General features: G+C 38.1%; 2 protein-coding genes across 4 annotated transcripts in view; both read left to right on the top strand.

Annotated features, from left to right (window-relative positions):
- Window positions 1-6,658, top strand: part of mical3a (microtubule associated monooxygenase, calponin and LIM domain containing 3a) — a 161,587-nt gene extending 154,929 nt beyond the window's left edge. For both annotated transcript variants that reach the window (XM_061970130.2, XM_061970129.2), the window contains one exon: window positions 3,362-6,658. In XM_061970130.2, the coding sequence (XP_061826114.1) occupies window positions 3,362-3,546 (185 nt within the window). In that variant the 3' untranslated portion in view covers window positions 3,547-6,658. The remainder of the gene's footprint in view (window positions 1-3,361) is intronic.
- A 116-nt stretch (window positions 6,659-6,774) lies between these two features.
- Window positions 6,775-14,692, top strand: part of ttc38 (tetratricopeptide repeat domain 38) — a 69,681-nt gene continuing 61,763 nt past the window's right edge. For both annotated transcript variants that reach the window (XM_061970150.1, XM_061970149.1), the window contains exons 1-3: window positions 6,775-7,747; window positions 7,964-8,041; window positions 9,871-9,952. In XM_061970150.1, the coding sequence (XP_061826134.1) occupies window positions 7,718-7,747; window positions 7,964-8,041; window positions 9,871-9,952 (190 nt within the window). In that variant the 5' untranslated portion in view covers window positions 6,775-7,717. The remainder of the gene's footprint in view (window positions 7,748-7,963; window positions 8,042-9,870; window positions 9,953-14,692) is intronic.

The following is a 14,692-nucleotide window of genomic DNA, read 5'->3' as shown; positions in this document are numbered from 1 at the left end:
TCAGCCACCTCCTCAATGCTGTCTAGAGGGCAGCCTAGGACGTAGTCAGCTCTCTTAATTAGTGTATTAATAAATGAATAAATTAAAAAGATGGTTTAACAAAGTCAGACTATCCTTCAACCTCAGTAAAATGTTATTTGGTCGCAGTCGAAGAGAACCTTAAAACCTTTAGTATATTAGTACGTGGAATTAAATTATGGAATGGATTAAGCAAAGAAATCAATGTACTAATATGATTCAGTTTAAGAAACTGTTGCAAAGTGCAATGAACATGATAAACATTTAGAATTTATTGCAAATTAGAAAATCTTATTCATCTTACTATTTGAATTACAACTTACTTTACTATTTATTTATTTTTTTGTAGAATTGTATTATTTATGCAGTAAATTGTGTACACATTGAGAACAGAAGGTGAATAAAAGTGTTAGTAATTGTTCTCAAATGGAAAAGTGGTAGGATTAAATAAGCTCTGCTTTTTCCTATCTTTTTCGAACATATTGAAAAGAGAAACTAGAAATTGTTATGTACAGTGGGTATGGAAAGTATTCAGACCCCTTCAAATGTTTCACTCTTTGTTTTGTGCAGCCATGCCAATTAAAAAAGTTCATTTTATTTCTCATGAATCTACACTTTTGTAAATTTTCTTTTGGTCATAACTATTCAGACCCTTTGCTGTGAGACTCGCATTTAAATCCCATGCCGTCCATTTTTTCTGATCGTCCTTAAGGTTCGTTCTGCTCCTTCATTGGAGTCCAGCTGTGTTTAATTAAACTAATTGGACTTGATTTGGAAAGGCACACACTTGCCTATTTCGGAACTTACAGCTCACAGTGTATGTCAGACAAAATGAGAATCATGAGGTCACAGGAACTGCCCAATGAGCTCAGAGACAGAATTTTGGCAAGACACAGATCTGGCTAAAGTTATAAAATAATTTCTGCAGCACTCAAGGTTCCTAAGAGCACAGTGGCCTACATAATCCTTAAATGGAATAAGTTTGGGGCGACCACAACTCTTCCCAGACCTGGCAGTCCAGCCAAACTAACCAATCGTGGGAGAAGGGCCTTGGTGAGAGTTAAAAAAGAACCCAAAGATCACTGTAGCTGTGCTCCAGAGATGCAGTAGGGAGACGGGAGAAAGTTCCACAAAGTCAACTTCACCAGTCGGGGCTTTAAGGCAGAGTGGCCGGACGGAAGCCTCTCCTCAATGCAAGACATATGTAAGCCAGCATAGTTTGCCAAAAAACACATTAAGGACACCCAGACTGTGAGAATTAGATTGTCTAATCTGATAAGACCAATATTTAACTTTTTGGCGTTAATTCTTAGCGGCATATGTGGAGAACACCAGGCACTGCTCACCAATATAATCCCAACAGTGAAATATGGTGGTGGCAGCATCATGCTATGGGGGTGTTTTTCAGCTACAGGGACAGGACAACAGGCCACAATTGAAGGAAAAATTAATGCGGCCAAATACAGAGATATTCTGGAAGAAAACCTTTTCCAGAGTGCTCAGGACCTCAGACTGGGCCGAAGGTTCACCTTCCAACAAGACAATGACCCATACTTGCCAACCTTGAGACCTCCGATTTCGGGAGGTGGGGGGTGGGGGGTGGGGGGGCGTGGTCGGGGGTGGGGCGGGGGGCGTGGTTAGGGGCGTGGTTAAGATATATATATAAGAAATACTTGACTTTCAGTGAATTCTAGCTATATATATATATATATATATATATATATATATATATATATATATATATATATATATATATATATATATAAAAAAAATAAAAATAAAACAAATACTTGAATTTCAGTGTTCATTTATTTACACGTATACACACACATAAACACTCATCTACTCATTGTTGAGTTAAGGGTTGAATTGTCCATCCTATTCTCTGTCACTATTTCAGAACACACACATTATACAAATATACATTATAAAATCAATAAGAAAACGGGAGCTCTAACTTGGGAGTCTGAATTAGGATCAGAAGTTCCTATATAAACATTGCGTACTCACGTCGCCATTTTGTATTGATTACTGCAGCTGTGCACTGGATTCATTCACAAATACAAACTACAACTCACAAACACTTTAGAGTTAGGCTCCACCATCAGAATGTGTACTTAAACTTACAAAGATCACATGGATATTATTCAGTGAGTTGATTCACCAAAACTAACCTGTTATACAGGAGGAAAAAGCACACAGGACGTTTCAATTGTTCACAGACTGGTCGCGCTCATCAGAATGACAAGGCACTTCCGGTCTGCAGGTGATAGCATTCAATTGGGAAGAAACGCCCTACTGACCAATGTGAATACTGATAAATGTGTAATGACAGCTCCAAAAACGAATTCAAACCACAAAATAAAATAAATAAATCAACACAAAAATGTGACACATTATGGGTGGGTCACATATGCATGTACAGTAGATGGCAGTATTGTCCTGTTTAAAAGTGTCACAACATTGCTGTTTACGGCAGACGAACTGATTTACAGTAGACGGAAACTTCACTGCTGTTGTTGTGTGTTGTTACCGCGCTGGGAGGACGTTATTGAAACTGCCTAACAATAAACCCACATAAGAAACCAAGAACTCGCCCTCGATCATTAGCTGTTTCTATTGTGGGAAAGCGGACGTGTGAACAGGCTGTCAACACGTCACTCAGGTCCGCATGGAGCTGGAGGGGGCGTGGCCTCCAGCTCCGCCTGAATTTCGGGAGATTTTCGGGAGAAAATTTGTCCCGGGAGGTTTTCGGGAGAGGTGCTGAATTTCGGGAGTCTCCCGGAAAATCCGGGAGGGTTGGCAAGTATGCAATGACCTTAAACACACAGCTAAAATAACAAAGGAGTGGCTTCAGAACAACTTTGTGACCATTCTTGACTGGCCCAGCCAGGGCCCTGACCTAAACCCAATTGAGCATATCTGGAGAGACCTGATAATTGCCAACCTTCACCATCCAAGCTAACAGAACTGGAGAAGATCTGCAAGGAAGAATGGCAGAGGATCCCCAAATCCAGGTGTGAAAAACTTCATCATTCCCATGAAGACTCTTGGCTGTACGAGCTCAAAAGGGTGCTTCTACTTAATACTGAGCAAAGGGTCTGAATATTTATGACCATGTGATATTTCAGTTTTTGTCTTAATAAATTAGGAACAATTTCAACATTTTTGTCTGTCAAGATGGGGTGCTGAGTGCACATTAATTTAAAGGGGTCTCAAAACTTTCCGTACCAACTGTATCATGCTGTTACTGTATGCATGTTTGAAATAAACTTAAAACCACAGCTCAGCGTTGTATGTATACTGTATGTTTTCTTTATGTGGTTTATGTTGCCTTCACCAGACCACCTGAAGACTGAGAAGGAGCTTGCACAGGAGAAGCAGATCTTAAACGAGATGCTGGATGTTGTGGAGCAGCGTGATGCCCTGGTGGCCCTCCTGGAAGAGCAAAGGCTTCGAGAGAAGGAGGAAGACAAGGACCTGGAGGCTGTGATGCTCTCCAAAGGCTTCAACCTCAATTGGGTTTAATTAGAGTCAACTAATTGCCCGCAATGAGCTTGTGTAAGGTCTTCTTTGATCCGTTGATCTGAAACCTTCTCATCTGCAGCAGTGTACAGTTTGCCAATACGCAAACACAACATTCGTTGCTGCTGATATCCTGGTTGAGGTTCCCTTCAGCGTTCACGCATCCTCAGCCTACAGGCGGTCCCGGTTAATCACTTCGCAGGTTTGTGCTGGCTCCGTGGGTGGAGCGACAGTTTGTTCACAACTTTATCATCACAGCCTTGAAGTGCTGGCACCTTTGGGAGCATGTTTAAAGACTTGTCTGATTCAAAATGTTCTAAAGGGAACCTTGCAGTTTGGTCCTGCTGATGTAAAGGATTTTTTTTTTGTAAATAGTTGTGTAGAAGCAGCCACATTTTACAGAAAATCCTGTCTTTTCTGAAAACATACAAGACCGCAGGAAGACGGCCTTTCTACCCACTGACGTCTTCATCCCGGTCATCCAAAAACACAACTGACCGCTAATAATCAGTTTCATGTATTTGTTAGCGTCTTTGTTGCTTTTGTCAGATCTGCATTTATCTGTTGCATTCACACAGTAGTGCCCACGATGTCTTGCATTTGCACTTGTGCGTGAGCCACAGACACACACAATCTATAAGCCATTGTATGTAAAGTAACCCGTGAAGACTGCGGCCGTGATCCGTCACAGGCGTTTTGTTGGTTCATGAATGCAAAGACACAAAATACGGACGTCATACAAAGCCCACTTGCCACTTTACGAGATGCACAGAGGACGTGTAATGATTCACCATCCTTTTTATGATTTTGTTATAAAGTCCCTGCAAAGCAATGAAAGGACTATACAGGATTTGACCATGGCCCGTCACGTTTGCTAACAGCCTTATTAATTTTTAAAGATCAAAGTGATGCATGTTGACTTGTCAGCCCTGTAAAAGTCCATAGGAAAGTTTGTCATCGTAAAGGATAAGGTAGTTCAAAGGTCAAATCAGTCAACCAGTCTTCCACCGATGTCAGGAGCCTAAATCAAATCATTGTGATCTAGAATGCTTGATGTAGCCATTGATATTTATATTTCTTTATCTTCCAAATGATTGGCAGGCCGACACATGCTTGTTTGCCTTGGTTTTTAGATTTTTTGTCGTATTTATTGTTAACCTGCCATCCTTTTATTGCGCCCCATTTAAGAGACTAAGGGCCTGATCTGTTAAGATCCAAATAACGTGCTAAATTGTGTGTGCAACCTATACAAATAGTGTGTGCTATTAGTTATCTATTAGGACTGCGTGTACAAATAATGTGCAAAAGTGGTGCACACCACCTCATTTAAATGAGGATTTGCATGTATGCCCACTGTCACATTGAAACACTCATTTCCCTCCACATTTATGGCATCAAATGGTCCAACATGTTGCATTGCACACAAATGTAATAATTATCCACATTTTCTAGGCCATTTTGAAGCACAATCTCGTCAACAAAACCTAGTAGGTGCGCTCTATTAGATGACACGGTGTTGTGATGGTGTGTCCGGATGCATGATAATGCATATTGCAAATAGAGATATATTAATATATATTTTATATGATTTAAAAAAAATAACACCAAAGAAAAAAAGGCAAAACAAATCATTTGATTTTTTTTTATCAGCCCTTTAAGTCATTCAGCAGCTCTAAAATTCCATTGCGTAGACAATAAGGCTCCATTTTATTCATGACAGTCTGAATATGTTGACACATGCACATAGGTCTGTCTTCGCAAGCACGATCGCCTCCTTTCGCACAGCCATTATTTGTGTGTAACTGCTAGTTTTATGCACACTTAAAATGTGCTATATATAGACAAAACGACGACTGCTGAACAGTTTCTGTCTTGATGAATAACGTTGCAAATGCTAAATGATTATATTTGCATCTCCTCCCAGTTTTGTGCGCATTCTAACGTTCAGCATAAAGACATGCACGCTAAGTAGATTTACTTTGCTCACAATCCTGCAAGCAGATGAGTTTTACATGCGCTATCAAGTTTGCACATGTTTTAATACATACAAACCTTTTAAAAGATCAGGCCCTATCTCGTCCATGTCTGCAGCAGAGCACAATTCACAATTTTTTTTATTTAAAATTGTGTTAAAATTTCATTTGAGCTGAACAAACTTTCATAACACAACATGAAACCAATTGGATGGTTTATTATTATGTTCCTCTTTAAAATACATTTTAACAGCAAAGTTACTGCCTCCAAACATGGAAGATTATAATAGTCTTTATTGATTTGATGTGTTTAGCATTGCTACCTCACGGTTAAGGGGTAAAAAAAAAAAAAAAAATCACATTTGACCTTTCTTTGTTTGCGTGTACTTGTGTGTGGGTTTCATTGTTGGTGTAAAAAGTTGTGTTTTTCTGCTACTGGGATTAACACTACTACTTACCAACATCAGAAAAGGGTGTTTGATTGTACACGTTTATTTGTATTTACATGTAAGGGAAAATTGTACACATTTGTATGTATTTACATGTAAGGGAAACTAGCAAAAGACCCACCTTGAGATTCATTGACAGTATCACACTGTTCGCTTATGTTTACAAATGCATATCCATATTCACTCTTGTATCGTCATGGTAACGTGACTGTTGCACATTTCAACACACTTCAAAAAAATGCCTTTTCGTTTATACTGTCCCTCTTTTTGCTTGAGTCTGTCTCTCACTGGACGCGACGATTTGTCCTTTTATTTTTATTTTCTAAAGGAATGTTCTGGAGCAAATGCTTTGGAAATTTTGCATCAAATCCGAACAGAGTGAGGTGGACTTTTACCCATAAAGAAAACAAACGCAAGTGGTCACTGTTTTACAGCGCCTACACTGTACATTCTACATGTATGAGTTGGTATTTGCTATGATTTGAAACACTCTAGGTTGTTGTGTGTGTGTGTGCGTGTGACATGATTGTAATGATATTTATTAACGTGTGAAAAGTGTATTATATGTAAAGAATGAGAATCCTAATTTTTAAACTTTGGTTGACACATCTGTAAATGCTTTGTGTAGCTTGAAATGCATATATGGGTGTTGTATGTGTGCTGTAAACAGCAATAAAACAATGCAGTTTTTAACTTTTGTGCTTCATTTCATACTCCAAAATTATTTGAGGAATTTTATTTTTTTTAAATTTTGAGGACAATTTGCATATTTGTCAGGGTAGTTTAAATTCAGTCAGGATTGTGGCAATAATTTTGTATAAAATCTCTGCTCGTCAGGGGATTTTATTGATTTTATTGAAAAACATCTTCAATAAAATCCCCTGGCGAGCAGGGAAACCTGCGAAACAGGCTTGAAGGGATGATATAGCCTCTTGTGTTTTTTCCTGACCTAAAGTATATTCCGCTCTACCCCGGTATTGAGCACTGTATAACGGATAAACCGCAAGTTTCGCAAGTTTTCCTGCTTGACAGGGGAGTTGATTGATTTTATTGAAAACAATCTTCAATAAAATCCCCTGACGAGCAGGGAAACCTGCAAAATCAGGCTTGTAGGGATGATATAGCCTCTTGTGTTTTTTCCTGAACCTAACGTATATTCCGCTCTACCCCGGTATTGAGCACTGTATAACGGATAAACCACAGAAACCTCGACTACACATATATATTATATGTATGTGTGTATTTAAAAAAAAAAAAAAAAATTACAAATATAACAAAATTACAAATAAATGAAGACATAAAAAATAGATATACATTGCTAAAAAAAACTGACATATTGTGTTGTGTAAAAATAAATACAATAATCAAATTTTACTCCCTTAAAAAAACTGATGTTGGATACTGTGTGTATACACTCACTGGCCACAATATACTGGTACTTGCATCATGATTCAATTCTAAATGCAATTTTACATTCATTGTATGCCTAAACTAAACATGTGCAGTCTTTACGTTTTCGCTTGAAATACAATTTATGTTGGAGTATCCTGAAAAAACGCTCAACAAATGCGTCTCTATATCGCTCATGTGTTGCAGGTAACTATTTGTCTTACTTTGAAAGGGTGGGATTTCCGGAGAAACTTCCGGAACATGTCATTTTTACTTTCCTCTAACTTTACACTCAACTTAGGTGAAGAGCCAGTCAGACAGAGTTGCAGACTGACGTGGAAACGTCAACACATTTCATAAAAAATGGATGCTTTGAGCTTCAGAGACTGTGCGGTGAGTCCGGATTTGGGGAAGAAATCAAATTTGTATGGCGTATTGACTTAATGGAATGGAAAATATTACAATTTCGTAATAATATCCATAAGTTATAACCAAGGTGGTATTGGTCGAAGTAACTTGTTGAGTATGTTAGCTAGTACCATAGTGTTCTCATGAAGTACACTCATTTTTGTTACTGGAACTTAACTTTTGTTTACTTATTTGTTTCAGGCGTGGAGGGCTGAGGGTCTTCCATTGTCCACCAGCAGCAACGAAGCGTGCAAACTTTATGACGCTATTCTCACTCAGGTAGAACACACACACACACACACACACAATTTTGTAATTGTTATCTTCTTGAGACCTCCCTCTTTAGGACCACCCTTTCTAGATATATAAAGATATGTATTTACAACATTAATAACATATATATATATATATATATATATATATATATATATATATATATATACATACTATGTAAATTAGTTGGAATTTCACAAGAATAAGGTCACAGTTTCACAAGAAAAAGGTCACAATTTCACAAGAAAAGCTTTGAATTTAAAAATAAAAGTCGCAATTTTACGCAATGCAAGTCAAAATTTGACAAGAAAAACTGAACATTTGTGCAATATTATGATAAAAGTTGGAATTTTTACTCAATAACAGTCGCACTTTTACAAGAAAAGCTTAAAATGTTGGCAATTTTATGAAAAGAGTCGTAATTTTACTCGACAAAAGTCACAATTGTATAAGAAATCTGTAAACTTTTGGCAATATTATAATAATAACAGGAATTTCACTTGGCAAAATTATGACAAAAGTCATCGTTTTTCTCAAAAAATTTCACCGTTTTACGAGAACAACAAAAAAATTGGCAATATTGTGATAAAAGTCAGAATTGTATATGACAAATGTCACCATTTAGCATTAAAAAGTAACAATTTTACATGAAAAAGTAATAATTTTACGAGAAAATATTACAGAAGCAGAAAGAATATAAGAAATTGTTCCCAATTTTATAAGTAAAAAGTCGACTTATTGTGAGAAAAAGACTGCTTCTAATTAATTAATTAATTATTTAATTTTTTTTGCGTGTACGGTAATTGGTTTTTAATCTTCATTATTTAGATAGGCTCTATAACCCCCCACGTCACCGTAAGGGACAAGCGGTAGAAAATAGATGGATGGATGGATTATTAACTTCAAGTTATTACAGTATGTCTCTATATAGATATTTATTTTATTTTTTAAATTAATTTTAGCCAAAGGGGGCGCATTTCAATTTCTTACACACACTTGTTATTACATATGTTGACCAGAGGGAGAGCACTTTTAAAACTGACACACAGTCAATTTGAGAAATCCCTCCTTTTTGGGACCACCCAATTGAGACATTCTCTATTAGATGCAAAGACATGCACCTGGGGATAAGTTGATTGGCAACACTAAATTGGCCCTAGTGTGTGGATGTGAGTGTGAATGTTGACTGTCTATCTGTGTTGGCCCTGCGATGAGGTGGCGACTTGTCCAGGGTGTACCCCGCCTTCCGCCCGATTGTAGCTGAGATAGGCTCCAGCGCCCCCCGCGACCCCAAAGGGAATAAGCGGTAGAAAATGGATGGATGGATGGGTTTTCCATATTGGGACCATGATTTCGGTCCTAACTTGTTCACCGGTCCTCATATGGAAGGTACTTTTCCTTGTTGATGTCTCAAGAAGGGTAGAAATACAAGAACACACACACACACACACACACACACACACACACACACACACACACACACACACACACTGAGAGATAACAAGATAACAATGTTCACTATGCTTGTTATCACATATCAAAGTCTTTAAGTATGATAGATTAAGTTACATGTGCTCAAATGTGCTTTGCCCTGGTTAACATACAGTATATAGAATTCCTATTTAGTTACAGTTCCTAAACTTGTAGTAGTTTTCAATAAACCAACAAAAACAACTAAATAACTCATTATTATTGTTCCATCCATTGGCCACCTATTGAAAGCTTCTATGTTTAAAATAAAGGCAATTTCTAATAAGATGTTGAGTAATTTTAATTGCAAGTTTGTAATAAAAATGTATAAGTCGTGTAATTGTGTCAATGTTTATGTCTTCTAGTATGCAACATGGCGCAACATTGAAAGCATTGGAGGAGTCGAAGGGTGCTTTTCTGCTATTAAGGTGGCGGATCCTAATTTTGGTAACATGATATTTTCTAATTTTAATGATTTTTACAGGCAACACCTCTTAAGGACATGTGATTGTCTGCAAGAAAGAAAACGGGGGAGCGGGAATATACAATTAATATTAACAAACATTGTTTAAATATGTTATGTACAATACAAAAAATATTGCCTTGATAATGTATAAATGCAGATTTATCACACGATTTATTTGGAGTGTACATGCTCCTTTATCTAAACCGCGGATGGTTACCTGAAAGGTGAGTGAGGAGACTCTGACTCATGGCACATTTTTTAAAACACACCCCGGCGGGACTTTAGATAAAAGCAAGGACATTTTGGTAACATATTGCAGCAATTAATTCTCTAAACATGTTTCTTAGGCAGTTGTAGCAAGAATGCTACGAGTGCATCGTCAACAAGCAGTGAACGACAATGTGTGTGTGTATATATATATATATATATATATATATATATATATATACAGTATATATATATATATATATATATACACAGTATATACATATATATATATATATATATATATACAGTATATATATATATAATTTATATATATAATGTATATGTTTATATATAGTATACACATATACACACAGTATACGTGTATATATATATATATATATACATACATATATATCATATATGTGTCAGCATATAATTTGCATAATTGTTGTTGATGCATATGTATATATATATATATATGTATGTATGTAATGTATGTATGTATATATATATGTGTATTAGAGATGCGCGGATAGGCAAATATTTCATCCGCAACCGCATCAGAAAGTCGTCAACCATCCGCCATCCACCCGATGTAACGTTTGAATAGCACTGCATCCGCCCGCCATCCGCCCGCACCCGCCCGCACCCGCCCATTATATCTAATATAGACGATGCAAGGCATTAGTGAGGCACCTGCCAACTACTCCGGTTTTCCCGTAATTCGTACGGTTTTCATCAACCTATTCCGGGTTACGGGTGCAGTGATAAAAAATACGGTTTTTCATTAATTAAAAAAAAAAGGGTGAAAACTACGCGAATTGCACCTTGTGCAGACAAGATTTTTCGATCGGACACGGAGGAATTAGCGATGTAAAAGACCACGTTGGGACAAAAAAAAACACAAGTCTAATGCCGTTGCTAGCGATACAAGTGGAAAACTTTCAACGTTTTTCGTCGCCCAAACAGATTCTTTGGATGTGATAAATGCCGAAGTTTTATTTACGGAGGCAATAATTGAGCATGGACTTCCAATCGCACTGGCTGATCACATGGGACAGTTACATGTTTGTAATGCAACCTTTAAAAATCATTACGCGGTGATCGCGGTCCCAAAAATAAACTTTTCTTGCATGATAATGTCCAGAAAAATTCGCTTTATATTACTATAGAGTCCTTTTAACGAATGAGTTTGATGGTTTATCACAAACCTTAAATGAAAGAAGTCCTTTGTTCGCACCATGCACCATGTTCGATGTCCCGGTTTTATGACTGTCGTAGACGTACACAGCGTCGCAGCTCTTGCAACTCACGTAGCCAGCATTGCTGTCATCCTGATTTACAACCTCATAAAAACGAGTCCACGCTGAACTTTTCTGGCCTTTTTTTCCCCTGGTCTTTAGTATTCCCTTTTTTAGTTTGTCGCGTACCACGTTTGCTGCCGGTGTTGCCATTTTTTTTTCTTCTTCTGATGCGGCGTGCTGCAGGTGCCTGTGGCTGCTGCAGGTGCCTGCTGATAAATAATTGCCTGTTTCAAAGAGTGCTGCTCGTTTTTCGTATGTGGCTAACAACATTTAACTATGTATATATATTTCCGAATTGGTTTAACTGCCACCCGCAAAAAAAAAAATAAAAAATAAAAAATATCTCATTAATCCGCCCGACCCGACCCGCGGCGCGGATAAAATCTTATTTATTTAAATTTCATCCGCCCGATCCGCGGATAATCCGCCGAATCCGCGGTTGTGTCCGCAAACCGCGCATCTCTAATGTGTATATATATATATTTATGTATATATATATAAATGTATATATATGTATGTATGTATATATGTGTGTATATATATATATATGTATGTATATATATATATATATATATATATATATATATATACATTTGTAAGTGTATGTGTACAGTCGCGATCAAAAGTTTACATACACCCGTAAAGAACATAATGTCATGGCTGTCTTGAGTTTCCAATACTTTCTACAACTCTTATTTTTTTGTGATAGAGTGATTGGAGCACATACTTGTTGGTCACAAAAAACATTCATGAAGTTTGGTTATTTTATGAATTTATTATGGGTCTACTGAAAATGTGTCCAAATCTGCTGGGTCAAAAGTATACATACAGCAATGTTAATATTTGGTTACATGTCCCTTGGCAATTTTCACTGCAATAAGGCGCTTTTGGTAGCCATCCACAAGCTTCTGGCAAGCTTCTGGTTGAACTTTGGACCACTCCTCTTGATAAAATTGGTGCAGTTCAGCTAAATTTGTTGGTTTTCTGACGTGGACTTGTTTCTTCAGCATTGGCCACACGTTTAAGTCAGGACTTTGGGAAGGTCATTCTAAAACCTTAATTCTAGCCTGATTTAGCCATTCCTTTACCACTTTTGACGTGTGTTTGGGGTCATTGTCCTGTTGGAACACCCAAGTGCCAAACCTCCGGGCTGATGATTTTAGGTTGTCCTGAAGAATTTGGAGGTAAACCTCCTTTTTCATTGTCCCATTTAAAGCACCAGTTCCATTGGCAGCAAAACAGGGCCAGAACTACCACCACCATGCTTGACGGTAGGAGTGGTGTTCCTGGGATTCAAGGCCTCACCTTTTCTCCTCCAAACATATTGCTGGGTATTGTTGCCAAACAGCTCAATTTTTGTTTCATCTGACCACAGAACTTTCCTCCAGAAGGTCTAATCTTTGTCCATGTGGTGTCAGATGAAACAAAAATTGAGCTGTTTGGCAACGATACCCAGCAATATGTTTGGATAAGAAAAGCTGAGGCCTTTAATCCCAGGAACACCACGCCCACCTTTCTCTGGTCTGATGAGACAAAGATTGAACACTTTGGTGTGAATGCCAGGCATCATGTTTGGAGGAAACCAGGCAACGCTCATCACCAGGCCAATACCATCCCTACAGTGAAGCACGGTGTTGGCAGCATCATGCTGTGGGGATGTTTTTCAGCAGCGGGAACAGGAAGACCAGTCAGGATAGAGGGAAAGATGAATGCAACAATGTACAGAGACATCCAGGTGCTGCAAAGTGGAATGGCCAAAACTGCCTAAAGATAGGTGTGCCAACCTTGTGGCATCTTATTCAAAAATATTTGAGGCTGTAATTCTGCCAGAGGTGCATCAACAAAGTATTGTGAAAATGCTGTGAATACTGATTTTATGATTTTTTTAATTTGCAATAAATTTGAAAAAAAAAAAACAATACTTTTTACATCATCATTATGGATACTTGTTTGGAGCATTTTGAGGATAAAATTAATGTATTCTTTTTTTTTTTTTTTTTGTCCTGTCCAGCTTCTCAGGCAAATCATATACAAATCCCGTTTCCATATGAGTTGGGAAATTGTGTTAGATGTAAATATAAACGGAATACAATTATTTGCAAATCATTTTCAACCCATATTCAGTTGAATATGCTACAAAGACAACATACTTGATGTTCAAACTGATAAACATTTTTTTTTTTTTGCAAATAATCATCAGCAACACGTGACAAAGAAGTTGGCAGAGGTGGCAATAAATACTGAAAAAGTTGAGGAATGCTCATCAAACACTTATTTGGAACATCCCACCGGTGTGCAGGCTAATTGGGAACAGGTGGGTGCCATGATTGGGTATAAAAACAGCTTCCCAAAAAATGCTCAGTCTTTCACAAGAAAGGATGGGGCGAGGTACACCCCTTTGTCCACAACTGCATGAGCAAATAGTCAAACAGTTTAAGAACAACGTTTCTCAAAGTGCAATTGCAAGAAATGTAGGGATTTCAACATCTACGGTCCATAATATCATCAAAAGGTTCAGATAATCTGGAGAAATCACTCCACGTAAGCGGCATGGCCGGAAACCAACATTGAATGACCGTGACCTTCGATCCCTCAGACGGCACTGTATCAAAAACCGACATCAATCTTTGAAGGATATCACCACATGGGCTCAGGAACACTTCAGAAAACTACTGTCACTAAATACAGTTTGTCGCTACATCTGTAAGTGCAAGTTAAAGCTCTACTATGCAAAGCAAAAGCCATTTATCAACAACATCCAGAAACGCCGCTGGCTTCTCTGGGCCCGAGATCATCTAAGTTGGACTGATGCAAAGTGGAAAAGTGTTCTGTGGTCTGACGAGTCCACATTTCAAATTGTTTTTGGAAATATTCGACATCGTGTCATCCGGACCAAAGGGGAAGCGAACCATCCAGACTGTTATCGACGCAAAGTTCAAAAGCCAGCATCTGTGATCCATTAGTGCCCAAGGCATGGGTAACTTACACATCTGTGAAGGCACCATTAATGCTGAAAGGTACATACAGGTTTTGGAACAACATATGCTGCCATCTAAGCGCCGTCTTTTTCATGGACGCCCCTGCTTATTTCAGCAAGACAATGCCAAGCCACATTCAGCACGTGTTACAACAGCGTGGCTTCGTAAAAAAAGAGTGCGGGTACTTTCCTGGGCCGCCTGCAGTCCAGACCTGTCTCCCATCGAAAATGTG

Source organism: Nerophis lumbriciformis, linkage group LG10 (assembly GCF_033978685.3).
Source record: "Nerophis lumbriciformis linkage group LG10, RoL_Nlum_v2.1, whole genome shotgun sequence".
NCBI classification, from domain to species: domain Eukaryota; kingdom Metazoa; phylum Chordata; class Actinopteri; order Syngnathiformes; family Syngnathidae; genus Nerophis; species Nerophis lumbriciformis.
The sequence above is the reverse complement of the archived record's forward strand: the minus strand, read 5'-3'. Positions and strand labels throughout refer to the sequence as shown.